This window comes from Herpailurus yagouaroundi, unplaced genomic scaffold (assembly GCF_014898765.1).
Source record: "Herpailurus yagouaroundi ecotype Mexico unplaced genomic scaffold, PumYag 254, whole genome shotgun sequence".
In the NCBI taxonomy this organism is placed as follows: Eukaryota; Metazoa; Chordata; class Mammalia; order Carnivora; family Felidae; genus Herpailurus; species Herpailurus yagouaroundi.
This window is the reverse complement of record NW_024412471.1, coordinates 1,745,409-1,771,931: the sequence shown is the minus strand read 5'-3', so window position 1 is coordinate 1,771,931 and position 26,523 is coordinate 1,745,409. Positions and strand designations below refer to the sequence as shown.

General features: G+C 50.1%; 3 protein-coding genes across 8 annotated transcripts in view; 1 reads left to right on the top strand and 2 right to left on the bottom strand.

Moving 5' to 3' along the window:
- The window catches only part of CERS2 (ceramide synthase 2), a 12,428-nt gene extending 11,892 nt beyond the window's left edge, over positions 1-536 (bottom strand). Inside the window, exon 1 of the mRNA XM_040461145.1 lies at positions 447-536. The gene's annotated coding sequence lies outside the window, so the exon portion shown is untranslated. The remainder of the gene's footprint in view (positions 1-446) is intronic.
- A 4,974-nt stretch (positions 537-5,510) lies between these two features.
- ANXA9 (annexin A9) lies at positions 5,511-15,537 on the top strand. Of its 5 annotated transcripts, none has more exons than XM_040461271.1 (15): positions 5,511-5,655; positions 5,969-6,046; positions 6,164-6,264; positions 6,777-6,862; positions 7,045-7,141; positions 7,712-7,806; positions 8,009-8,122; positions 8,343-8,433; positions 9,394-9,473; positions 9,658-9,717; positions 10,257-10,341; positions 10,484-10,579; positions 10,663-10,721; positions 14,796-14,918; positions 15,155-15,537. In XM_040461271.1, exons 4-15 carry the CDS (start codon positions 6,788-6,790, stop codon positions 15,215-15,217), a joined length of 1,038 nt encoding a protein of 345 aa, XP_040317205.1. In that variant the 5' UTR covers positions 5,511-5,655; positions 5,969-6,046; positions 6,164-6,264; positions 6,777-6,787; the 3' UTR covers positions 15,218-15,537. The 5 variants fall into 5 exon arrangements, with proteins under 5 accessions (XP_040317205.1, XP_040317204.1, XP_040317201.1 ...); XM_040461270.1 differs by having other exon boundaries at positions 6,164-6,282; XM_040461267.1 differs by having other exon boundaries at positions 6,164-6,286.
- A 599-nt stretch (positions 15,538-16,136) lies between these two features.
- On the bottom strand, positions 16,137-25,879 carry MINDY1 (MINDY lysine 48 deubiquitinase 1). 2 transcript variants are annotated; one of them, XM_040461246.1, is made up of 10 exons: positions 25,765-25,879; positions 21,391-22,213; positions 20,959-21,016; positions 20,478-20,542; positions 19,881-20,039; positions 19,436-19,538; positions 18,674-18,816; positions 17,699-17,890; positions 17,016-17,159; positions 16,137-16,679 (listed from the first exon to the last, which is right to left on the bottom strand). In XM_040461246.1, the coding sequence occupies exons 2-10, from the start codon at positions 21,841-21,843 to the stop codon at positions 16,599-16,601; spliced, it is 1,398 nt and encodes a 465-aa protein (XP_040317180.1). In that variant the 5' UTR covers positions 21,844-22,213; positions 25,765-25,879; the 3' UTR covers positions 16,137-16,598. The 2 variants fall into 2 exon arrangements, with proteins under 2 accessions (XP_040317180.1, XP_040317181.1); XM_040461247.1 differs by having other exon boundaries at positions 21,391-21,958; positions 25,765-25,875.
- Positions 25,880-26,523: the final 644 nt, after the last annotated feature.

The window sequence follows — 26,523 nt, the reverse complement described above, 5'->3', positions numbered from 1 at the left end:
CGCTGCTCCGTGTCTCCGGGCGTCCGAGCTCCGCACCCCCCCCCCCCTCCGGACTGGCTCGGCTCGCTCCTCTCCTCCCCCTTCCGCCTGCCCGCCCGCCCGCTCCCTCCCTCCTTCCTCCTCCTCCCGCCGAGCCCTGCACGGCTGCGTCCGAGCCCAGCGCCGGAGAGCAAGGCCGCGGGCGGCCCAGGAACCGGGAGACTGGGCGTGGGCCTGCGGCCCGGCGACGGCAGGGGCAGGAGCGGGGAGGGAGAGCGGGCGGCGGGGCCCGGGCCTCTGCGCCCAGCCCCGCTCCCGCCGCCTCTTCCTCGGCCCTCGGACCCGTGCCCGCTGCGGTCGCCGCACCCCGGAGCAGCCCCCGAGCAGGGGAGGCAGATGCGGGCCCGGCGGCCGCGCTGGGCTCTCCCCTCGGGGGGCAGACCCGCGAGATGCCCGCGAACCCGCACCTGCCGGCTCCCGACTGCGGTCGGCGACCTCAGCCCAGGTGCTCCCGACCAGTTGCCACCTTCCACCTCCCGCCGCACTGGGCAGCAGAGGAGGGAAGGTGCCTCGGCTTCGGGCGAGACCCTCAGGCCGACCCAGGTGGCGGGCGCCGGTGATTCCTTACAGAGCCTGCGGCCCCTACGAAGTCCCCCGCTGCATCCCCGCCTTAAAACCCACGTTTCCGCCCAAGTGCGGTGAAACCTACCCGCCGTGGACACACACCCCACTGTAGTGGACGCTCTGAAAGGGCCAACCCCCAACTTTTGTTTTGTAAAATGTATTTGACTTTGCAATCTGCACCATTTCCCCCTCTCCTGATTCACGTTTTAAAAATGTCCTTCCTGCTCTGGTAGAATTGATGTTTCAGGAAGATGCCACATGCTTATTATCCTGGAAAACTGACCTTGACTCCTAGCATCTCCTAGCATGGACAGAATGTGGCTAGGATGTGTTGAGAGATTTGCTTAAAGAGAGATCTAGAGTTTGAGCCACTAGAGGTAACTTCGTTTGGTTTGGTTTAATTTTTACCTTGGTGAAATGTTGGTGTTTTTATATTATCACAGTTAGAACCTCTGACAATTTCGTTCATGGTTTATCTAGTCAAGTTCGGGTATTTTAACAGCTGTGCTAGGAAGGAGAGTGGCCTCCCACCTATTCCAGTTGAGAGCTTGGCCCTCACCTGAGGCTCTGTCTTGGAGACTTGTGGAAGCAGGGGCTGATTTCCAAGCTATTTATTCATTTGCTCTTTGCAGTAGGACCCTCAGCGAATTCCTACCACTGGAGAAATGAGAACTATCGGCCCAACCCCTGGCCCACCTCTCACCGAACCAGCCCCCAGTGGGCTCTTCTGCAGTTTTTTAGCCCAGGCCTGCCTGATTTTCCAGATCCCAGCAAGCCCTCCAGGCCTGTCTTCCTTTGCCCCAGGCTGAATTCCTCCCTGACCCTCACCCCTTACATCTTTTTACCTCCCTGTACCCTCTCCCTCTGCCTTCCAATCCAGAATTCCCTCTACCTTTCTTGAGAGTCCTCCCCAGATTCCTCTGTGCTACACACCCACAGGCCCTTTTCCAGCTGGGTGCAGTGTCTCTTGTTTGGGCTCCAGCTAACCTTTGGGTGCCTCTCTACCTCCTCACACCTTGTACTATTTGGTTCCCTTTCTGTAGCTTCTGAACCCTTTTCTCAAGCAGTTTTCCTAGATGCCATGTTTCTCCAAAGGTGCCCACAAGACTTTATTTTATTTATTTGAGAGAGAGAGAGAGAGAGAGAGAGAGAGAGGGCGTGTGAGTGGGGTAGAAGGGCAGAGGAAGTGAGAGAATCCTAAGCAGGCTCCACACTCAGCGCAGAGCCCTATGCGGAGCTCCAACCCACAACCCAGGGATCATGACCCCAGCGGGGACATCAAGAGTCTGACACTCAACCAACTGAGCCACCCAGGTGCCCCCCACCCACCCCCACCCCCGCCAGGCACAAGACGGTTTAAATGATTGCTCAGAGAACCGAAGACCGTTGAACCTTTTTAAGATAGCAGTGGGCAGGGGAAGTTTTGGGGCAGGAGTTGGACAGTCAAGGCCTGAGAAATAAAGATAAGAGGGTGTATCACTCCCCCAGGAAACAAAAGAGAAGGTGGATGGAGGAGGGGGCAGTGGCTGTGGGCAGCATTAGAATGATGTTACCCCATCTGGTCAACAGAGCGGGAGCACGCACACTCCTGCCTTGACTGGACCAGGAGATTTTGATCACTACCTTTCTGACCCATCCCCCAGTGCCCAGGGCAGACATGGCCACACCCACAGTGCCCCAAGCTGCCTGCCCTGATGTGACTCACTTCCTCTATATGGGCTGGTGAGGTGTCCTGAGGCAGAGGACACCAGGCCTTCAGCCTGGGATTTAAGTATCTGGGCAGGCTTCTAGGAAAGAAGAGACATGGACTCCAGTCGAAGAAAGTCAACCTGACCCAGGTCAGACTGGCTTGTGCAACACAGAAGCCTATTTGGGTAAAGGAGTAGAGCTTGGCCACCATGTAAGCAGAGGAATTCAGGTGCCAGGAGTTCTGGGGAGAAAAGGTTTCATAACAAGAGGAAAAATAACCAGGAGGAATTTCTATGTGTTCTGAAATTATGCAATGCAAGGATTTTGCAGAAAAGCAATATGGAGTTGGAGTTGAACCAATATTCATGAGTCAACAGCTGAGTCTCTATATATTACTGCTTATCCCCTACATATTCCACTAAGAGGGGCCCCAAATTAGCCATGCCCTCATCTAAGTGATGAAGAAAACACAGGAGAAGTTGGGAGACCTGGATCTTGTTCCAAGCCATAGCCCTTGGGAAGTCACTCCACCTCCTGAATCAGTAACAAGAGGGGGGGGTAGGCTAATCACCTCCAACAACCCCTCCTCTCTGAAATTCTAAAAGTTGAGAGCATGGGGGTGAAAAGTGGTTAGTAAATCTAAAAACAACCTCAATCTGACCCTGGAATTGAACAAAACAAAACGCCAGGACCAAAGGAGTGAGATTCCAGCAAGTTTCAGTGGAGCAGTTGTAAATGCATTTCACACACTCCCTCCTTGAACTTCTGGGCCATGAGGACTACTCTTCCACCATGCGGCTCGGGTTTGGCCTGCATTCTTCAAATATGGGGTTCAGCCTTGCTCATCTGCCAGGAATCCCTTGCAGAATTTTGGACTGGGGAAACAAAAGCCCTCTCTCTCCCTTCATCTTCCTCTAAGCCTACTTGGAACATGTGCCCAGAAGAGACACATGGGCAGAGAAGGGTAGAGAAGGTCAAAGACATGGGACCAGAGCTGCAAAGCCACTGTATGGCGGTAACCCAGACTAGGAAGTCTCCTGCAAGTGTCTTGAGGTCTCAGAGTGTGCAGGGGTGGGGGTGGGGGGGTGCCGGTGTCTGCTGGAGGCTCTTCTTTTGATCCTGCCTGCCCACCAAGTCCACCTAGGAACCTGGTGTCCTCCAGAGACTCCACTTCCCAACAAGTGAGCAAACGGAGCCCCTGGAGATCTGTGGACGGAGCCAGTGTCTTGGAGACCTCTAGTGGCCACTAGGGGGCTCCCGGCTCCCGGTGGCTTCTAATGCCCTCCTGTGGCCAGATTGAAGATTGGCAAGATAGAAGTTGCAGAAGAGAGCCAAGACTGGACTCCTAAGGGAGACAAGTTAACAAAAACAGTTACCATTATAAAATAACATTATAGCAATATTTATTGTTTTTTTTAATGTTTATTTATTTTTGAGAGAGAGAGAGGCACAGAGTGTGAGCAGGGGAGGGGCAGAGAGAAAGGGCGACACAGAATCTGAAGCAGGCTCCAGGCTCTGAGCACAGAGCGTGAGGTGGGGCTCAAACCCACAAGCTGTGAGATCATGACCTGAGCCGAAGTCGGACACCCAACCGACTGAGCCACCCAGGTGCCCCTCAATATTTATTGTTATGTATTGGTTAACATTTTGACATGTGTACCTACTGCTTTGTGCAGCAGCCCTCTTCTAAAGTGCTCTACATGTATTTATTTAATTCTCACAATAGCTTATAATATAAACACTATTGGGGCGCCTGGGTGGCGCAGTCGGTTAAGCGTCCGACTTCAGCCAGGTCACGATCTCGCAGTCCGGGAGTTCGAGCCCCGCGTCAGGCTCTGGGCTGATGGCTCAGAGCCTGGAGCCTGTTTCCGATTCTGTGTCTCCCTCTCTCTCTGCCCCTCCCCCGTTCATGCTCTGTCTCTCTCTGTCCCAAAAATAAATAAACGTTGAAAAAATATATATAAACACTATTATTACCTCTTGTTTCAACAATGAGGAAACCAAGCACAGAAGGGTTGAAATAATTGCCCAGGTCACACAGCAGACTGGAATTCTAGTCTAAGAAGTCTGTCTTGGGGCGTCTCAGTGGCTCAGTCAGTGGAGTATCAGATTTTGGCTCAGGTCATGATCTCACTGTTTGTAGCTTGGAGCCCCGTGCCTCACTCCCATTGCGCTCTGTGCTGACTGCTCAGATCCTGGAGGCTGCTTTGGATTCTGTGTCTCCCTCTCTCTGCCCCTTCCCCTCTCACTCTCTCTGTCTCTTGAAAATGAACAAATGTAATAAAACAAGTTAAAATTTAAAAAATAGTAATAATAAAATAAAAAAATAAATAAAAGAAAATGAACAAACGTCAAAAAAAAAATCATCTAAGAAGTCTGACTCCAGGACCTTTGCTTATAATCACCATGCTGAAACTGAGTCCAATTTTCCAGGTTTCCAAGGAATTACAGAATGCTCAGTTAAATCGCAATTTCAGATAAACCACAAATAATTTGTTGACATAAGTATCTCCCATGAAACAGTTGGGTCAGACTTAATACCAACAAATTATTTGTTGTTTACCTGAAATTCTAATTTAACTGGGTATCCTGTATTTTTAGTAAGTCTGGCAGCCTTGTTTTACAAGGCATTTTTCTCTGCCAAATGACATCACACATATTACCTAATTTAATCCTCCCTGTAAGCCTATTCTCAGATGTCTAGGATGTCCCCTCCATACACTTCTCCCAATATTCCCATTTTTAAAAATGTTTTTAATGTGCCCAGCCCCTGCTTGACCTATCTAGGGAGGCAGGAAGGAAACAGCTCCTAGATAGACCCCAGGGAGCTGACTGGGAGTTAGTTTCCAGTGACTGCCTGCTCAGGAGCCCCTCAGGCTCCCCAAGGCTGTTTACCTGCTGTTCCCTGCACTGACGACTTTGACCCCAGCTGCCGGGGTTGCATCACTTACAGCTACAACATCTCTGGCAGCCAAAAGGCAACAGAAGCAATCTAAGACACAGGGACCCAGGGAGCCTCTCCCATCTCCCTGTTGCCTTTTGGGAGTATGATGCTCTTGTCCACAGGGAACACCCTTTGCATTTTTCTCTCTTGACTCTGCTGATCTGTTCCCCACCCTCTAATACCTGTGTTCTTCCTTCCCCACAGATATAAACAGTCCCCTGGCCCTTCCCAGTCAGGCTGGCTGGCTCTGATAAGGCAGTAGTAGTCAGGGACTTTGGGGGTTAGGAACCCCTCTGGGGTGCAGGCTGGGGTGCCCTGCTGGTATGTGCCCCAACAGGTTTTTCTCTATCAGCCTCAAAATCAGCCTAGAGCCTGTCTGACCTGTCCCCCCAGAGAGCTGGAGCCAGAGGCAGAGCCAGGTCAGAAGCTGGATTTAGAGACTAGGTTTTTACGGTCCCTCTTGGCCCCACAGGGAGAGCAAGGCACAAGGCCTCTTGTGTCTTCTCAACTGCTGAGAGGCTGAGAGGCTGAGCAGGCCTCCGTGGGCTGAGGCCGGGGCCCCTGGGAGGAAAGATGCTCTGTGGGGAGGGGTTTACACGGGGGACCAGGTACAGCTTGGTCCTCTCCCACATTTGGGAGGGGCCAGAGCTAGAGGCGACAGCTGAGCTGGGCTGCCAGGGAGGTCATCTGACTGGCTGCCCGGCCTGGGCTGACACGCCCCTTCTCCTCTAGCAGGCCACACAGAAGCTGGTGTCCACACAGGCAGCCGCCAGGCTGTGACGACTGCCACCTCGCCTCCAGCACCTCTGGGTAAGCACCGGAACCTGGGCCCTCGTGTTGAAGGAGGTGGGGAAATCTGGATGATCCCATGGGAGAGGGAGAAAGGAGTTTTCCTTTTCTAGTGTGGGTGCTTCCTCCCTTGTCTAGGCACCCAAGTGCCCGCAAGAACACATATATACATCAGCTCAGAGAGTGCACCTGCTTACCTAAAGATCCCTGCCAGAGACGCCAAGGGTGAAAGGCCAAAGGTGAAAGGCCGGTGGCAGGCAGGTAGCCTGGGGGGCAGGGAACAGGGGCTGACTTGTGGGTTGGGGCTGAAGGTGAGGAGGTGTTTTAGGAGTTGTTATCTCCCACCCCACATACTTAAACCTACCACCTTGCCTCACCTCCCCTGCGCCACCCCAGGAACACCTAGCCAGTCTACGGGAAGGAAGGGATGTGGCTCTCAGAAGGGGGTCATGCACCTGAGTCCAAAGTTTGGGAGCCATGGAGTCAGGGAGGGTTTGTTGAGGGCTAGCTCCAGCAGCATTCCTGACCAGTCCTTGCTTCCTGAAGGAGGGGTGAGAGCTGGGAAAGAAGGGGGCTCCCCTCCTACCCTTCCACTTGTGCTCTCAAAGCTGCCAAGCAAGTCGATACTCTCTTTTTCTGCAAAGGGGGAAAGAAAGCATGGGAGGTGAGCCCCGGGGTCTGGGGGTCATAAAGAGGCCCAAAGGGCCAGGAGGCTCTCCTCAGTTGGCTCCCATTTCCCTCCCTGGCACAGCCAGTGACACCATGTCTGTGACCAGTGGGAAGACAAGACCATCCCTGACCCAGGAGATCCTCAGCCACCTGGGCCTTGCCAACAAGGTAGGGGCTGTAATGGTTGGAATCATTGTTGGTGTATCAACTGCAGGGCGATGAGAGGATGGGGGACAGGAAAAGGGAGAGCAGGCCCTGAGACCCTGCCAAGGGCTGGGTTAAGGCCCTGGGGTAAGCGTGCACAGACCTGCGATGCTCCCCCCAACCCCTCACCCCTCGTGCTCTTATAGACTGCAGCGTGGGGGACCCTGGGCACCCTCAGGACATTCTTGAGCTTCAGCGTGGACAAGGATGTGCAGAGGCTGCTGAGGGCAATTGCAAGCCAAGGTGAGCCCTTCTCCCTCTGCACCTGGGGCTCTTCCCTACAGGAACCAGTCTGCAGACCAAGAAGGAGCCAGGAAGGAGGAAGTGATGTTGTTCAATAAACGTTTGTGGAATGCCTTAATTCTTGTCCGTCAAGTACCGTGGTGGGTGTGTGGTTCCTATTCTCAGGACACTGCCGTGAGGTAAGGCTTATTTCCATTTTACAGATGAAGAAACAGTGAGACAAAGGGGCTGGCCCGAGGTCACATGGCTCACGAAGGCAGGGCCGGCCGGGACTCTAATCCAAGTCTGTGATCCCCAGAGCCATCTCTCCCCCAGCATACCAGGCCACCTACACTTAATTCGGGGCCAGGCTCGCATGCCATTTTGGCATCTTATTCGCATCTTCTCGAGGCCAAATGGAAGTTGGGGTGACGCAGCCCCTGCCCCTGTCTTTCATGGCCCTTTCCTAGATCTCCATCTCTCCTCCTCTGGAGGCTTCCAGCGTGAGGAGGAAGGGGATCCCCCCCCCCCCACCGTAAAGACTCAGCTGGGTTGTGACCAGCTGATGGCCTAGCCCTCACCTCTGTTCAGGTGTGGACCGCAGCGCCATTGTGGGCGTGCTGACCAATCGGAGTAGGGAACAAAGACAGCTCATCTCTCGAGCCTTCCAGGAGCGCACCCAACAGGTGAGGCCACTGACTTCCCAGGAGCAGTGGACTGGGGTGAGAGGCCCCCCCGAAATCTTGGGGTGCAGCAGTACCAGCTGGAGGGGGGGTGGCTGGTGATTCTGGCCTTAGATAAAAGCCAGCCAGATATTCCAAATGTCCCCCGCGCCTCAGGGACCTCCCCCTCATATCTTCTCCTCTGCCATGGGGCCATTTATCACAGGACCTGGTGAAGTCCTTGCAGGCAGCACTCTCTGGCAACCTCGAGAGGATGGTGATGGCTTTGCTGCAGCCTGCAGCCCATTTCGATGCCCAGGAATTGAGGACAGCTCTGAAGGTACCGGAAGAGGCTCTCTGGGTTTCTAGGAAATGAGGACACCATTGAAGGGAGGAAAGGGTTCACTGCCTGGCCTTTGCCCACTCCAGAGGTGTCCACTTGGCAGAGGCCCCCTTTAAACAACCCATATTGACCCTTAGAAGGACAAGGGGTCATCCTCTGCTCTCTGCCATACTGCTGACATGGCCCAGTCTCAGAGTGGCCTCCCAATTTCCCACAGAACCCAGGTTCCACTGAGGATGTGGCTGTGGAAATTCTTGCTACCCGAAGCCCACCCCAGCTGCAAGAGTGCCTGACAGTCTACAAACATAGTAAGAGCACGTAAGGAACATGGAGTGGGGGTGGGGTGGGTGACAGCTTAGGTGAGCCCTCTTGGAACCTGTCTGCCTCAGAGCTTTTCCCTTGGGGTCTCTCCCCCCACCCACCCTTACCGGCTCTCAGTCTCTCCAGGGTAAGAGCCAGATGTGATCATTAAAGAAAGAGAAGCAGTGATTAACCATCTTAGTCTGGGGCCCCAGGGCGGATCCCAAGGTAATGACAATGTTGGGCGCTATGACAGCCCCAAGGGTGCCCATGTCATCTTCTCAACCCCTTCCTGATTCTGCCATCATATCACATCCCAGACTGAATGGAACCTTGCTACAGCTGAGGTGGGGGGGGGGGTACTTCTCCCTAAGTCATGAGTGTTACCCCTCAGGCCCTTGCTTGGCTGCCACATGGCTCACCCACTAATTGCTGACTGGCCTTTTCTCACCATCTTAGCAAGCCCCCCCCTTTTTCTTGCTTTCCCCAATTTTCCTTTGATGTCCATTCTTGGCCTGTCTTAATCCCTCTCCTACCCCTTTCACTTCTTGCTTCTGTCTTTCTTTTCCCCGTCTCTTTTGTCTTTCACGTCTTCACATCTTTCCTCCCGGATCACTTCTCTGTGCCGCCAGTGAGAGGACCGGGCCCTAGCCATCTGGCCTCATAATGTAGGTTTCCCTATCCCCCTTGACTACCTGGCTACTACTTGAATCACAGACACCTCCTGCCCAGGGCAGGTTGGCTCCTGGAGATAAGGCTACTCCACTAAGTAGGGCATGGGTTACTCACAGTTTAGGGATGTTTTCAGGGTACCCACGATGGTGCTTCTGCCTTACATCCTGGGAACTACCGGCCGTCAAGCTACCCCAAGCAGGGGCTGGCAGTAGGCACAGTGGGTTGGGCATTTGACAGAATATCTACACTGGAAAAAATTGGGAGGATTCAGAGAGCTCCTGACCCTACCCCAGATTTCCAGTTGGAGGTGGAGGAGGACATCAAATCTGAGACCAGTGGCATCTTGCGGGACCTGCTCCTGGCCCTGGCTAAGGTGAGGGGGACTGGCCTGCAGAGGAGGGAGTTATACTGCCAGGGAAGGGGCTGGGGTGGGGTGGGGAGCATTGCAATGGTATAATTAAGGAGAGAAGGCTTTGGGAGGAGAACAGGCTGGGGTCAGTTTGCCTGGAGATAAAAAGCTACCCCTCAAAGAGTCCTCCTGAGAGAGTTTCTCATAGGGGGCCCGTGAGAGCTATTCTGGAATCATTGACTACAACCTGGTGGAGGACGATGTCCAGGTGAGCAGGGGTGAGGAGTCTGCACAGCCACACACGTAAGACACCCTCCCCCACCATATCCTAGAGCCAGTGACCTATGTACCCACTTGTCCTGCAGACCTCTCCTTGCCTGGGGGAAGGAGTCCTTAGTGACATGTGAGGACATGACCTGTTGGGTAATAACCATCTGAAGCCTTTTTACTCCTTTAGCCTCTGACTCCTGAACTCCCAGGAAGTGAGCCCGTCACGGATGACCGTTCTCTTGGGCATTTGGGTGGGGGAACCCTCCTCACACCTTTCCTTGTAGATCATTGAATTCCTTGAGTGCCAGGATTTCCCCAAATTGGGGAACTGAGCTGTCAGGGCAGAGCCTCTGTCTTAGCCCTATTCCTTTTTGTTTGCTTGTTTTAACCATAAATAAAAGCAACTACTTTACACTTTCAAATAAGCATTTCTACTCTGAATCCTGTTCCCATCATCATGATGATGGATTCTGGGAACATCGCAACCGTGGCTCCCCAGCCCCCAAACAAGGATCCTGATTTACTCCTCCCTCCCAGGCATTAAAGCAGGCTGAAGGGCCCGGCACAGAGGGCACATGGGTCATAATATTCACGCAGAGAAATCCTGAACACCTTGTCCGAGGTACACACGGGACGTCTGGTCCTCCCAGCTTACTCTAATGATGAGCTTTGGCTGAGGAAGGTGGGGAGGGCTCATCCTTCTCTGTGATAATCACCCCCTGCTCTCATTTATCTTTCTGACTACTTCCCACACACACCACAAGTGTTCGATCAGTACCAGCGGTGCAGTGGGCACGAGCTAGAGAAGACCATCCAGAACATTTTCCACGGAGATGACCAGGCGGCTCTGCTCAGCCTAGGTAGGACCTGCTCAGGACATGTGGGGTAGGGTGCTCACCTGGCATGGGGAGCCATCTCCCCACTGTTCTCTCCTTGCTTGCAGTCTCCATGATCAAGAACACACCGCTGTACTTTGCTGATAAACTCCATCAAGCCCTCCAGGTGAGACGGACACTTCTTTTCCCTCCCTTTAGAACAAAAACCGGGGTGGGGTGGCAGGGAGGACAACTTCTGGGCAACAGAGAGGAAGTTTCACGCTTTTGCTAATGTAACAATCTCATATTTGTTTTATAATCATAAAGCCGCTCTCTTTTCCTAGGTTTACTAACTGTCTTGTCAATAGCAGAGGATTGAGCTGTGGTTAGAGCTAAATTAGTCGAAGCAAAAGAGCACTAAGGCTAAAATTTTGGCCTAATTGGGTGTTAGATGGCCAAACATAGATATAAATTTGCTCTATAACACAGCATCTTGTCCAATTTCAGTGGTGGCCAGAATAATGATGGTGATAATGCTAGCAAGAATGGTGACAAGAGCCAGCATTTCTTGGGTGCTCATTGTGTCCCAGGGCCTATGCTGAGCTTGTGACACACATTTCAATTAATCTTCATGGCCACATTCCATCCCTGTTTTATAGATGAAAAAATTGAGGTACAGAGAGGCTAAGTTCTTTGCCCAAGGTCACACAGCTAATAAATCATACAGGCTTCCTACAAAACACATATGTTAACACATAACACTGTATGTTAACTCTACTGGAATTTATTTATTTATTTATTTTTTAAACGTTTATTTATTTTTGGGACAGAGAGAGACAGAGCATGAACGGGGGAGGGGCAGAGAGAGAGGGAGACACAGAATCGGAAGCAGGCTCCAGGCTCCGAGCCATCAGCCCAGAGCCCGACGCGGGGCTCGAACTCACGGACCGCGAGATCGTGACCTGGCTGAAGTCGGACGCTTAACCGACTGCGCCACCCAGGCGCCCCAACTCTACTGGAATTTAAACACAATTAAACACACATGCACACACACAATGGTCCCAGAGGACATTTAACTGCCATGTGTCAAATCATAGTCTATACCATAGGTGTTGGTCTATACTATAAGCTATACCATAAGAGTTCTTAGCATCCAGGACCACCTTTTCCACTCTGGTCGGACTTTGTTCCATATTATCCACACTTAAGTTGGTGATGTTGGTTTGAGTAATTTAATAAACAGAATCCAATCATTCTACTCACTGAGCTAGGTCTCCTATTAGTATAAATGTTATCATTTTGGTAGATGGCATAGCTTCATGAGGACTGTTTGAGAAACCATCATGCCTTATTGACAGCTATTCAAAAGACAGTACGTATATGCCCTTATTTTATCATCAATGGAGATTTCCATTGTATTTATCCCATGAAGTCTGTACTATTGTATTGAGCCAACACTAAGACCGATTTGAAGAGTTGTGGTTATCTGTCTAAATTCTTGTTATAAAAACAAATTTGAATCCTAGCAGTAAATGATTGTAATGTATTTAGACTATAGGACCCATACTCTTGGATGTAAATGCCAGGTTGACCCTTAGAAGTAGAAGTCAAGGGGCGCCTGGGTGGCGCAGTCGGTTAAGCGTCCGACTTCAGCCAGGTCACGATCTCGCGGTCCGTGAGTTCGAGCCCCGCGTCAGGCTCTGGGCTGATGGCTCGGAGCCTGGAGCCTGTTTCCGATTCTGTGTCTCCCTCTCTCTCTGCCCCTCCCCCGTTCATGCTCCATCTCTCTCTGTTCCAAAAATAAATAAACGTTGAAAAAAAAATTAAAAAAAAAAAAGAAGTAGAAGTCAAAAAATAATATAGGCCTGTTTTTCTGAAAACTTTTTTATTTTTTATTTTTTTTTAATTTTAAGTTTATTTATTTATTTTGATAGAGAAAGTACAAGTCGGGGAGGGGCAGAGAGAGGGAGAGAGAGAATCCCAAGCAAGCTCTGCACTGTCAGCGTGGAGCTTGATGCGGGACTCGAACCCACGAATCGTGAGATCATGACCTGTGCTGAAGTCAGATGCCTAACCGACTGAGCCACCCAGGTGCCCTGAAAACTTTTTTTAAAAAGGAAAAACTCAATCAGATGCTTCTATCTTATTCTCTTATGAGAAATATGTGAAAACATAGATTGTGACAAATATTTATTCAGAGAAGTGACCTTCAGTGAAGGCTGATTCAGGAAAATTTGGACCAATATGAACCATACAATGAATTTTCATTAAAAGATCCTAGAGAGGGGGCAGGCACCTTGGTGGCTCAGTCGGTTAAGCGTCTGACTTCAGCTCAGGTGATGATCTCATGTTTTGTGGGCTCAAGCCCACCGTTGGGCTCTGTGCTGACAGATGGGAGTCTGGATCCTGCTTCCGATTCTGTGTTTCCTCTCTCTGCCCCTCCCCTGCTCCTGCTCTGTCTCTCAAAAATAAATAAATCAACATTAAAAAGAAAAGAAAAAACACAATCCTTTATCATAATACAAAATTGGTGATATATGAAATTTAAGATAAAGTAGCTACTAGGCACACTGACAATGAGATCATGAGTCCAGATGAAATATGGCATCCTGTTGTTACTTCCTCATTTTCCTTTCTATTTTTTTCATGGGAACTTATGATCTGTGTTGATGCCATAAGTATGGGTGTCAGGCAGTTCTGGGAAGGGTCTTATGAGTCAAGCAACAGGAAACTCTGGGAAAGGGGCTCATAGGAAATAGTGACCGCACCAGTGCACATTTTTTATTTAGAAATCTGTCATGGTTACACATTTATTATAATCAGTTATAATTCAATTTGATACTGTATTGTACCTCTGTTATTTCTAAACAGAATCCTCCATTACCTTCTTTAACCAAAAGGCAGGAGGCTTGGTACAGGTTTAGGAGGAAGAGAGTGATGCTGAACCCCAGGGGTCCAACCAGGAGAAACTGGTAGATACAGATGAGGATGTGAGGTGGCCCTGGGAGGTCAGGATTCAAACCGGAAGGTACATGACCCTGCTCCCTATCAGAACCCCATCAATTCAGTTTGGGGATAGGCTGGGTATATGCTCCTTGGACATTCACTAAATTGGAAGTTATAAAGTTCCTGGCTTTCATGCTGTAAGTCTTTATAGGTAGCAAGTCTTTCCTATCCTTTTTATATTTTTATATTTCTCATTTTTCCAAGTCTGGGTTTATTTCAAAATTATAAAGATTTATATGTTATTTTTTATTACATATAATAGCACATATAATACAATTATATGGATTTTATTACTTTATATGTATTTCGTTACATAAAATACAAATACTTATTACATATAATAAGCAATTTTTAGCTTAAAGTAAAAACTTTCACATTTAAAGTTTAAAAAAAAGATATTGGGAAAAAATTAGAAAAAAAAGGGGGGTTGGGCGCCTGGGTGGCTCAGTTGGTTAAGTGTCTGACTTTAGCTCAGGTCACCATCTCATGGCTTGTGAGTTCAAGCCCCACATCGGGCTCTATGCTGACAGCTCAGAGCCTGGAGCCTGCTTCAGATTCTGTGTCTCCCTCTCTCTCTGCCCTCCCCCACTACACTCTGTCTCTGTCTCTCAAAAATAAATAAACATTAAAAAAAAATTTTTTTAATAAATAAAGCATGTACCAGCTAATGCACCAATACTTCCAAGGGTGTAAAACGCTGCAAAAAGCTTTATGCCACCAGGAAACCACAGCAATCCAGTTCCACAGATGGAGAAGAAAATGCTGCACGTGAATCGAATGAGAAACCATTTCAATCTGGTGCTGAAACTAAGGAACGAGGAATTCGGGACCTGTGTGGTCAGGCCCTGCTCCTGGGAGTCCTGGCGGCTCAGGACCTTCTCCACGGCCCCGCTCCCCTGCAGCTTCTGATTTATTTATTTATTTATTTATTTATTTTTGTCTGTGCCTTTGGGGCTGCTCACCACTGAACTCTTGAGGAATGAGACTCTAAGCTAGAGGCCTGGCCAGGAACGGTGGGTACACGGCCAGAACAACACCTACCCCAACTGCTCCCAGAGACTCCTCTTTCCTGCTGCATCATCATCCACGAGGATGGACAAAGAGACAAATTTTGCTCCTAGATAATGCACAGATCTCTTTTCCCTGCACTCACACCTTGCTTCCCCTTTCTAGAGTAATTTACCTTGCCGTCCAGTCTCTGCTCTGTGAGAATCTTACTACCAACCTCTCTCCATTCTGTTTCACTCTCTACCAGGACATGGGGCCCAATTACCAAGTCCTGATGCGCATCCTTATCTCTCGAAGTGAGACTGACCTTCTAAGCATCAGAGCTGAGTTCAAAAAGAAATTTGGGAAGTCCCTCTACTCTTCTCTCCAGGTGAGACTTGGCTAGTTCTTGACCTGGAGCCTCGAAGCTTCGCCCCTCACTGCCACCCTGCCCTCACTGCACACGGCAGAGTGTATTTACGCCCTTGGAGAACTCATGAGTCTTTGGTTAATTTAGTACAGAAATCTTGACATCAGATAGTTGTGGGCCAGCACAAGGGAGGAAACAGAGTGCCTGGGCCATGGTGGCAGTGGGGTCTTTCTAACACTTGACTCTCTTGTCTACAGGATGCAGTGAAAGGGGACTGCCAGTCTGCCCTACTAGCCCTGTGCAGGGCTGAAGACCTTTGAGACCTCCCTGCCCTCCCTGCCCCACCACAGACATTCAAGGATATGAGATCCTCATGTTTGGCTGGGCCTGCAGGAAACCAGCTGGGCTCCAAATAAGATAACCCCTCACTGAACACCACATGCTCCAGCTTCTTGTGGAGGCTAGAATTTGAAGTTTCTTTCAAGTCCCTTAATTTCTTCATCTCAAAGGGAGGTCTATATGTGGGTCCCCTAGCTCTGTCCTGGGTATAGACATCTCTTTGATGGTTTCTGCCCTATTCATCCTTCCAGTACCCTGGCCAGAACATCTCACTGATTCTTGAATTCTTTTGGCAAACCTCGCTGTTGTTTGTGTGCCCTGATTAGAGTTTGGGTGGAGCAGGACATGGGCTGGGAGGAGGTCTTGAAGTTGGAGGTGCCTTTGATGTGCACTTGCATATGCAACAGGGATCCTGTTTGACACTCCAGTGCTGCAGTAAGCAATAAGCCCCTCCCCTCAAGGTCCCCCCTTCCCCCCATTATTCTCTCTTCCCCAGGAAATTTCAGGCAAAGAAACAGAAACAGGAGCCAGAACGAGGTCAGAAATGGTCAGAAGTAGCAAAGAACCATCTGATCGCGCTGCCCTCTCCCGCCTGGAAAGTCTTATGTTAAGGGAGCACAACCCCCAAATTGCATCTGTCCAAAGCAGGGACTTGGAAACCCACCTCCCAAACTGGATTCCCATTGAAGATCTATCAAAGACTGATAAACAGAAACAAAAAAAAAGAAACAAAAAAACCAGCCTTTGGTTCCCCCTGCTGGCCCTATTAGAAATGACAAGCAAAGCACACGCCACCGCCCCCCGCCCCCCCCCTCTTTACCCCCCCCCCCCCACCTTTTTGCATTCCTTAATTGGGTCAGATACTTAACCTGACTGCTGCAGGGCAAGGCAAACAACAGATCTCAGGAAAGAAGTTTTATTTCCAAACCTTAGGAAGGCATTACAAATAACGGAGATAGAAACCCAAATCAAACCCTGAAACAATGGGAGACAGGCCTGCAGGATCCCCAGGGAGACCCAGCCAGTCAGGGGTGGGAAGCAGGGGAGACGCATTCTAGACACATTCTAGACGGAGCCCTCACCCTGGAGCCTGAGTGTGAATATTAGTATGACTACTCCGGGGAAGGGGATCTGGGAACCAGAAAGCCTCACCCCCACCACCCCCAATGTTGCCCTGGATGACCTGGAGGCAGAGAAGGTGGCAGCACATAAGGGCAGGACCTTGGCGTTCACTGCCTGCTGGGATCCCCACCAGTCCATAAATAAGTTACCCTGCGTATCTCAGGAGTTGAGCTGGGGAAGCAAGCAGAAGAGCCATGGCCTCTGAAAGAGGAGGCAGGGCAGGCCCAGCCTTGGGCAGAGCTACAGCAGGACACAGTCTGACTCTTGCTTCGGCCTCTGCCGACGTTCCCCGGCTGGACGTCCCGACGTGGCTCCTCTCCCCTGTATGGGATTGAACAGTGGGTCACCCACCAGCTCAGAAGAGCACAAGGACAAAGGCTCTAGATGGAAGTGGGGGCTCAGTCAGTTAGGCATCCAACTTTGGCTCAGGTCACACTCTCACGTTTCGCGGGTTTGAGCCCTGCGTCAGGCTCTGTGCTGACAGCTCAGAGCCTGGAGCCTGCTTTGGCAGTGGGGAGAGAAAGATAAGATGGGACCCAGGGGAGAGAGACACCTTGAAGAGACCATTGCAGGACTAGCAATGACAAGTGTCCGGATGCTGAGGAGCAGGGCACAGCTCTGGGCCAGTGGGAAGGCCCCTAGGCAGTGACCGCTCACCTGTGGGGAGGCCCGCCCTGGTGCAGGCTGGACTGCTGGCTGCTGCTGGTACTCCTCTTGCTGAAGCTGCTGGGCCAGTTCCAAGTCACTAAGACCCAACGTGCCTTGTGGTTGCTGCTGCAGGGACAAGGCGATTAGGTAGTCCTAGAGAGAGTCGAGACAGAACAAGAGCGGTGAGGTGGGCTGGGGCCTGGGGGACATTCAGGCCAGCTTTATGTTTCCAAACCCATTTTTCTTTCTTTTTTTAAAAATGTTTATTTTTGAGAGACAGAGACAGAGCACGAGCAGGGGAGGGGCAGAGAGAGAGGGAGACACAGAATCCCAAGCAGTCTCCAGGCTCTGAGCTGTCAGTCAGCACAGAGCCTGATGCAGAGCTTGAACCCACGAACCATGAGATCTTGACCTGAGCTGAAGTCAGACGCTTAACCGACTGAGCCCCCCCAGCCCCCCAAGACCCGTTTTTCTTCTCCTTCAAATTCTCCAGCTCCTCCTCCAGAGCAGAACACACAGACAAGCACATTGTGTGTGGTGACACTCCAGGCATGGAGGCAGTCCGAAGTTAACAGTAAAGGGGCACAGCTGTCATGTGTCATGATCTCTAGATGACCAAACGCATGCCCTGCCTGCAGCAAAGAGCTCCGAGGCAGCCGTGCTCCCTGCACCCTCCTGGAGGCCCCACACACCTGGTCTACGAGCCGCTGCTGTTCGGGGGAGCCGTTCCCACCTCCCGCTCCAGGTCCCTTGCCAAGGGAGTGACTCAGGTGGAAGTCCGAGTTGCAGAAGCAGCTGTCCCCATCCACGTTGTGCAGGCTCTCCCATACCACCTGCTCCTCCTGCAGGAAGCCCTGGTCGGTGACCAGCAGGTACAAGTGACTCTGCAAAGAAGAGGACAAAGCTCGTTGGTGGGATAGGTAACACAGAGGCAATGTGATGGCCAGAAATCACCTGGGATGCAGGGACCATTTGAGTCATCTGGTGTGCTGGCTGCCACCTGTCAGCGCGAGCATGTGTGTCTTTGACAAACACGTGTGGCCGTGGGGAGAAGGAAGGGATGTCTGAGCATATGGTCAGCTGGGGTAAGTATGGCGATCGCTGTGGTCCAGCCTGAGTCCTCAGGGCTACGGGTCCCACACAAGATGCTGCTTCCTACCCTGCTTCCCATGGTTCTCTAGGCTCGCCTGATGGCTCTGAGGATAAATCCTTTGAGAGCCAAAGACCTTTCCCTCTTCCGTTTAATTCCATTCCCTTCCTGGGAGCGATTTCCTGTCCCACTGACGAAAGGCTTATTCCTTCTGGCTTGTTCTGGCCAGTGAGATGTTAGCAGAAATGACACGCGTCATCTCGAGGCAGAGGCATTAAAAGTGAGTGCGTGGTGTCCCTCTCTCTCTTTTCCCTCTCATATTCCAGATTAAAGCTGTTTTGTCAGCCTGGGTCCAAGAGCACAGAGGACATAGGCCAGAACTGCAGCCAATCTTCAATGGCCACGTGGCACGCATGAGAAATAAACCTTTGTTGTAGGAAACCACAGGGATTTCAGGGCTTGTTTGTTACCTGAACTCAATCTACCCTCTCCTGTCTGAAACACTGACCAGGAAGAAAAAGCCACGGGGCAGTGACAGGATGCCACCCCCCAGCCCCCATCCCCAAAGCCTCCTTACCTTGTGCTTTGTCATGGTGCTAAAGTGGTTGTTTCGGAAAAAGACACTAAGTTCACCCTCCTTGGCAGCGGCTGTGAGCTCACACAGTCCATGGTAGGTCAGCTGTGCTGCAGTGGTCTCCAGGAACTGCTCTGCGATCAGGCCTGCCGGAAGGAAGGGCACAAAATTGCGGGGCAAGAGGCTTGGCTTAAATCCAAAATCCACAACAGGAGGAAGGATCACTCATAGAATCCCTGTCAAAAGCCCTAGGGATGAGGGGCACCTGGGTGGCTCAGTTGGTTGAGCGACCGACTTTGGCTCAGGTCATGATCTCATGGTTTGTGAGTTCAAGCCCGCATTGGGCTCTGTGCTGACAGCTCAGAGCCTGGAGCCTGCTTCGGATTCTGTGTCTCCCTCTCTCTCTCTGCCCCTTCCCCACTCCTGCTCTGTGTCTGTCAAAAATAAATAAACATTAAAACAATTGTTTTTAATTAAAAAAAAAATAAAGCCCTAGGGATGGTCCCACCTTCTGAAATCCCTTGGGGCCTGGCGGTATTCATTCACCCAACGGGTAGTTCCTTGTGCCTGTACTTTGTGCCAGGCAGCATGCTGGGTACTGTATGCAACAGACAGTTCCCCAGATTCTCTCTCGTGGGGTGTTTATTCTAGGGGGACTTGGTGGGGGAGGCAGACAATAAACAATAAACTGAAGCAGCCGTCCTTCCCTCCACTACGAGTCCTTCCCTCCACTAAGATCCGCAGGAGAGAAGGCAGGGCTGTTACCTTCTGTCACAAGGTTGGTGTCGCTAGAGTGTTTGCAGGTGATAATCTTCTCTACCAGCTGGTTGTAACTCAGCTTCCCAACTGCGCTCACAGCCTCAGGACTCTGCGTGGGCAGTGGGGTGGGGTGGTACCAAGACAATTAAGATCTTTTGAGGAAGGAAATGAAGCAAGCCCGAAAGGATCACAACCCTGTAACCAAAGAGTCTTGACATTTTCTGTACCCAAAGAACGGACCTCCGTGCGTGTGGTCTGCCCGTATTTGAGTGTTACCCCTCTCCCCAGAAAGGTTAAAATTCAAGGAATTCTGCACTGGGTCCAGCCTCTAAAGCCTATTCTCTTCTCAAGCCAATCTAATTCCTAACTCCCCAACACCCACCCCACAAAATGCTGTTCCTCTGTCAGCTTGAGCTGGATAGGAGCCTCATTTGGGCCGTCTCACCCTCACCTGTGGATCGACCAGCCAGCCGTGGTACAGAGGTATGCCTAGGAGGTCAAAGACACTGCACTCAGGAGTATACTCAAAATCAGAGACCCCTGTGAATCGCACATTGACGTCCAGACCTGTGGCCAGTTTAGGCAACACTGTCATTGCATCGTCCACATTCTGGAGTTAGGAAAGAAAATGATGACTATGTCACATCAACATGGTAGATATAATCTTCACCTTACGCAATGTTATAAGTCAGTTATATCTCAATAAAGCTGGCAGAAAACAAGAAGACAATAATGGCTAGTCTAGCCTCCCCTCTCCCGACACCTAGCTCCAGAAATAAAAATAATAAAATTGTTGCTTTTCCTCCCTGGTTCGCTTCCAGGCTACTCCATTCCTCTTTTGCCTCAACCAGTCTTTATCTTGTATAAAGGAACATATTTTCTAGGACAAAGATATACCCTCCTCCTCCAGAAAGAAATAAAAAAGGAACACAGACAGAAATCATAGTTTAAGGGCCCTTCTTGAGAAGCAGAAGAAAGGCCTCTCTTCCTAGCCTCAGTGTCCCCTCACGAACCTGCAAATCCCCACGTCTGCAGACCTTTGCCTCACCTGCTGAAAATTCAGCTGAAGTCCCTCTGACTTCTCCTGGGGCTTGATGGACAGGAGGCAGTCTCCTATAAGACAGGGTCCCTTTTCAGCTTACCCCAATTTCCCCAAAACCTACTTCCTCTTCTCCTAGAGAATGGTCATGGACCACAGATTTTCAGAGCTGGAAACAGCCTTAGAATCTAATCCAGACCTCTCACTTCTCAAGGAAAAGAGAGACTCACAAAGATGAAGAGCTCACCCAAGGTCACGTGTGAAAGTTCAGGGCAAAGTAGGGTTACAATCCCAGGTTGCTCAGGGCAAAGTAGGGTTATGATCCCAGGCTCCTGACACCTTGATTTTTGCTTTTCATTCCCCAGCCCTGCAGAGACGCCCTGTACACCTTCACCTTCCCTGCTACTCTGAGCCCCAAATGGGCAGTCCCTTCCTATTCTGGATTTCTGAGTGGATAGCTCTTGAACCTCCCCAAGGCCTAGGCACTCACCAAGATGGGCCATGAGCTCATCTGATGTGATCACTTCCTTCTGAGGGGACAGCTTCACCTGGAGGCAGAAGGGGTGACCAAAGGGTTAGCCATGTGTGTATTTTCCTTCACAGAGCACTGAAGCAGAAATACATAGAAGGACTGGGGGAAGGGGAGGGAGTCGTGGGGAAAAAGGCTTGTAACTGGAGTGAGGGAATGCATGTGAAGACATTCCCATTTGCTAGACAATAGAAAATACAAGAGCAAGGCAGAAACTTGTTTCGTTTTGTCTTGTTTTTGTGAATATCTTCTCATTTGTTCAAGCTGGAAAACTATGGAGAATAATCTGGAACGTGTTGCCAGGTTTGAGGAGATCGGGATGATCGAGGAGATGGATCAGGGAAGAGTACTCTCCCCAGCAATGTCTAAGCCCCCATCCGGACCCTCTCTTACCTTCCACTGAAGAAAGAGGATGTTCATGATGGCCAGGAGAGGGCAAGGGCCGTTAGTGCTCTGGGTGATGATGGGTGTCCGTTCTCCCTTCCAGGAGATCCACTTTACACAGTAGAAATCTACCTCCGGCTGTCGGGCCCTGGGGGACTGGGGAAGCTCCTGGGGTCTGGAGCACGCCCCTCCTGTCTCTGCCTCAGGCTGTGTCCCGTGGGCTGGCCCCAGTTGGATTGAACTAGCATTAGGTGCAGGTGACTCAAGGTTATCCTGGCCCTGGGCCAGCGGCGAAGTTTGGTCTGCCGTCTCCTGTTCTCTAGCTGCCCCATCAGCATCTCCGGCATCCTTGTCCTGGGGGTGCACATCTGGTTGTGACAGGACCTCATGGTTTTCAGGGCTGACTGCTTCTATAATCCTGGCCTTACCAGAGGCTGGATGCCCAGGTTGATGGTGTTCCATGGTCAGAAGAGGTCAACTGAGAGTCACCAAAGGATTTTCCTGCCCTCTAGGAGTTGCCTAATCTAGGCTTGGTATGTGAAAAAGAGACCAATCCAATAAGGAGGAAGTCATTGGGCTGGAAAGCAAATGGACCCAGAAAAGTCTTGTTAAAGGAATACAGTGTGGAAGCCCGGACAGTGTCTGTACAGTCACTCCTGGCTATGGGGAGTATGTGTCTTTCTTACTTAGCTGGGGAAGCAGAAGGGCCCCAGCCTGAGCTCTTGTCACCCCTAACTTAATGTGACCACATGGGACCAATGAGGATACAGGGCTTTCAGGTTGGGAGGAAGGATTTCAGCAGGATTGAAATCATTGGATGGAGTCAACTTTCCTGAAATGATACGGACAAGGAATGGAAAAAGGATGGAGAGAAAGGGAAAGTAAAGGCAGAAAGAAAGGAAAGAGATGGAGAAAGAAATGTTAAAACTGTCCAGCTGAGCCTTGAACAACACTGTTTTCAACCGCACGGGATTTCAACTGAGCAGACCCACCATATGTGGATTTTTTTCAGTAAATACGTGAACAGTACAGTAAATGTATTTTCCTTATGATTTTCTTTTTGTTGTTGAAGTATAGTTGACACACAATTTACATTAGTTTCCTTTTTTTTTTTTTTGACTCTTATTTATTTATTTTGAGGGGTGCTGGAGGGACAGGGAGAAAGGGAGACAGAACCCCACACAGGCTCTGTGCCTAGCCCAGAGCGCCACTCAGGGCTTGACCCCATGAACCGGGAGACTACAACTCAAGCCGAAATCAAGAGCCCAACACTCAACGAACTGAGCCACCTAGACACCCCCTTTACGACTTTTTTTTTTCTTTTTCTTTTTCTTTTTTTTTTTCAACGTTTATTTATTTTTGGGACAGAGAGAGACAGAGCATGAACGGGGGAGGAGCAGAGAGAGAGGGAGACACAGAATCGGAAACAGGCTCCAGGCTCTGAGCCATCAGCCCAGAGCCCGACGCGGGGCTCGAACTCACGGACTGCGAGATCGTGACCTGGCTGAAGTCGGATGCTTAACCGACTGCGCCACCCAGGCGCCCCAACTTAATAACGTTATTTCTTTAGCTTATTTTATTGTAAGAATATAGTATATAATACATATAACATAAAAAATATGTGCCAATTGACTGCTTATGTTATTGGTAAGGTTTCCAGTCAACGTTAGGCTGTTAGTTCAGTTTGGGGGGAGTCAAAAGTTATACACAGGTTTTCTTTTTTTTTTTTTTTAATTTTTTAAAATATTTATTAATTTTTGAGAGACAGAGTGTGAGTGGGGGAGGGACAGAGAGAGAAAGGGAGACACAAAATCTGAAGCAGGCTCCAGGCTCTAAGCTGTCAGCACAGAGCCTGACGCAGGGCTCGAACTCACGGACCATGAAATCATAACCTGAGCTGAAGTCAGACGCTTAACCAATGGAGCCACCCAGGCACCCCAGATTTTCAAATGCATGAATGGTCAGTGTCCCTAACCCCTGCATTGTTCAAGGGTCATCTGTACTAATGGTTATTAATACAGTGATCTTTAGCTCACCCTGCAATGGTGTCAAGTTGGTAACCCCCAACATAGCCAGGAGGGTGGTAATTCCTCTCCCCTACACCAAACCCCACTCCCTGGCTGTTCGTGGATCATCCAGAGCACACACAGGCTGCTTATATCCTTAGAGCTACCTTCTCTTTGCTTCATCCCAAGGGTGAAAAGATTAACAATCACAGAGTGTTTGGGGTGAAAAGTGGAGATACAAACAGACAGAGTCATCCCCTAAAAGATGAAACACCAGTGAGAAAGAAGTCTTTCTCCTCCAAGGACTCTACTGAACTTTACACAATCCCAAACTGCAGCAAAAAGGTCTTGGGAGGGGCTTCCTGTAAGCCAGAGAGGGGAAATGTAGGCCATGTGGACTTGAATCAGAGACAGGTTCTGATAGGCAACTTCAGATTCCAGCACAAAAACCACTGCCCCACAAATTCTGTCAGTACACTCTTGACAGCTGTAGTTGGCATAGCCAGTTTCTCAGTTCCTCTCTGCCCCCCAATCACCTAAACCTGGAGATACTCTCTTGCCCACTCTTCATATATTATGGAATGTGAAATGCTTTTTATTGACTTACATAAGAAATATTCCCTCGTAACAAGCACAGGGTCATGTACAGAAGTGTTGAAACATTATATTGTACACCTAAAACTAATATAACACTGTTAATTAACTGGAATTAAAACTAAAACTTAAAGGGGGCGCCTGGGTGGCTCAGTCGGCCAAGCGGCCGACCTTGGCTCAGGCCATGACCTCTCAGTTCATGAGTTCAAGCCCCGTGTCGGGCTCTGTGCTGGAGCCTGCTTCGGATTCTGTGTCTCCCTCTCTCTCTGCCCTCCCCCACTCTCACTCTGTCTCTCAAAAATAATTAAACATTTTTTAAAAATCTGTTAAAAAATTAAAACTTAAAAAAAAAAAAAAAGGAAATACCCCCCCTACATTCATCTTCCTGTGTACATGTTCTTCCTATTCCCATGTAGATTGTTTTAGATATAAACCCTGGGCCTGTTTAACCTGCTCTCTATCAGCACTAAGCATCAAATCTAGCACAGACATTTAATTAAGGCTGTGGATGGCAAAAAAATATATAAAAAGCCACAAACGCTGTCCCCTGGAAAACATCTCCCTTCAATCTCTTAGCTCCCCTCTGCCCCTCACTCACGGTAAGAAAAGGGGAGAGCTTAAGACTTGTTAGAAATCTTGTCTTTTCTCCAGCTCCCTCCTAACCTGACACTATGCTTCCTTCTTGTAAAGCGGCAGGAATTCAGGGATAGGTAAAGGTCTGAGACATGAAGTTGAAAGACGTAAAAGTTACCAAAAGGAGTCTAGTCACCCAAATTGATACTCCTGACTCAAATCTAATTCGTGCTAGCTGCATCTCATTACATGTTGTTAATTTAGAATCAGACTAGCAAAAATTGCCTGCACACCTTACACTGTTTTTTCTCTCTCGTTTTTTCCTCCCCTCCCAAATGACACTTAGGTTGAGCCTTGGAAGCAGAAACCAGAGCCTGGGTAAGTTAAAAGAGCTTGGAGAAAAGCAGCGTTTGTTTCTTATCTTTTCTGTCCAATGCCAGAAATGATCAATAATTCAGTGGGGGTTGGGCAGCTAGCTGGTGAGGGGAATGAGCCAAAGGAAACCAGGAGCTGGACACCACAGAGAGCTGAGTCCCAGACAAATTGGGCAAAGCTAAGCAAGCTAAGTCTTAAGTGGAGGGGCAGGAGACGGAAGGAAGGATTTCTACGCTACAAGGTGAGCTCCTGGTGGGGTGGGCACAGAGTATGTCTGAACAGGAAAGGAGGAGAGGGAGGGCACTCAAACAAACAAGGATTTCATTATTTTCCTCTTTTCTAAGTCCCACACATTCTCTCCTGCTGGAATTATCCTCTGGTGGTGGGTGAGGGAGTTGAAATAGCCCTGGCCCCTCCCTCGCAGTGGCAGTAAATAGTCAAAAGTTGCAAGAAATATATAATATGGGTGGGTAGCTTCAATAAGCCATACACACCCCCAGGAACCTTCCTACTGCAATCTCCTTTTCAGTCTGACCCAAATCTTTATGCAACTCCGGGTTAAAATTTTGTCCCCCCAATAAGTCAACCGCCCCTCTCATTCCCTGTCTATTTGCTTGCAGGAGAGACGGGGAAGTTTTCATTACAAGAAGTAAACGAAGGGACCACGCCTCGTCCCTTTTACATAGCCCTCCTGCCTTACCTCCTCTCAAAATCCAGACTTGTAGAGACCAGGAGTGGAGGGAGAGTCCATGTCACCTCCCCAGAGCTGGAGAGGAAAAAGAGAACTGGGGGTTGGAGGGGAGGTAAAGGAAATGGTTAAAACAAAGTTTTTTACCTTAAAGACGCTGCTGCTGTCCCAGGACTGAGGAGGAGGGTCCAGCTGTGGCAGTTCGATGGGGGAAGTAGATACAGTGAGGGGCGCTGCCACAGTCCCAGCTGCCTTTCAGCTGTCAAGGCCAGAGCTTATACAGGTCTACACAGGTTTATGAGCGGCGGTCCCGGCTTGGTGGAGGCCACTTCCGGACCCACGCCCACGACTGGGGTCACCAGAGAAGGGTGGGGGCAGGCTGGGGTGCAGCCTAGGTGCTCCCAGGTCGCCCCAGAGCGTCTTCGGGTTCCCTGAGTTGTTGAGTCTAGGGCGTGCGCTCCAGGCCCAGACTACACGCTGGTTTTCAAAGGAAGTTTGTGGTTTTTCTTTTTTCTTTCTCTCTCTTTTTTTCCCATCAGGACAAAGAAAAATATTAGTCAAGGACGAGCTCCCTGGAGGAGGAGGGGCTTGCCCAGCACTGAAGAATTTCCATCAGGGCTTTCTGACCTGGTCAGCAGCTGGGTGATCAGCAGTGAGGGAGAGAGAAACAAGGAGAGGAAAACAACAGACCCTTTCTCTTCCCTCCGCCTGCCGCTGGAAGGGACGGAGCGCTTGTGCCTCTCTGGTGAGAACAGGGAAGAACACTGCCCTTGCTGAGCATGGGGAGGAGCAGGGCTGGACAGCAGCAGCCGGCTGGATTGGGCTTTCTCCCTGGGTATGGCGGGCCTTTGCTCTGGATCCACAGAAGCAGGGCCACGGAGCATAACATTTGCATATTTACTCATT

What these genes read in the sequence shown, in the direction of transcription:
- ANXA9 (XM_040461268.1), top strand. Translation starts at nt 6,788, where the DNA reads ATGTCTGTGACCAGTGGGAAGACAAGACCATCCCTGACCCAGGAGATC. An exon ending in AATTGAGGACAGCTCTGAAG is followed by an intron (nt 8,123 to 8,342) that starts GTACCGGAAGAG and finishes AATTTCCCACAG; the next exon opens with AACCCAGGTTCCACTGAGGA. An exon ending in AACTCCATCAAGCCCTCCAG is followed by an intron (nt 10,722 to 14,795) that starts GTGAGACGGACA and finishes ACTCTCTACCAG; the next exon opens with GACATGGGGCCCAATTACCA.
- MINDY1 (XM_040461246.1), bottom strand. Translation starts at nt 21,843, where the DNA reads ATGGAACACCATCAACCTGGGCATCCAGCCTCTGGTAAGGCCAGGATT. An exon ending in TGAGCTCATGGCCCATCTTG is followed by an intron (nt 20,543 to 20,958) that starts GTGAGTGCCTAG and finishes CCTGTCTTATAG; the next exon opens with GAGACTGCCTCCTGTCCATC. An exon ending in AGCAGCGGCTCGTAGACCAG is followed by an intron (nt 17,160 to 17,698) that starts GTGTGTGGGGCC and finishes GACTCTCTCTAG; the next exon opens with GACTACCTAATCGCCTTGTC.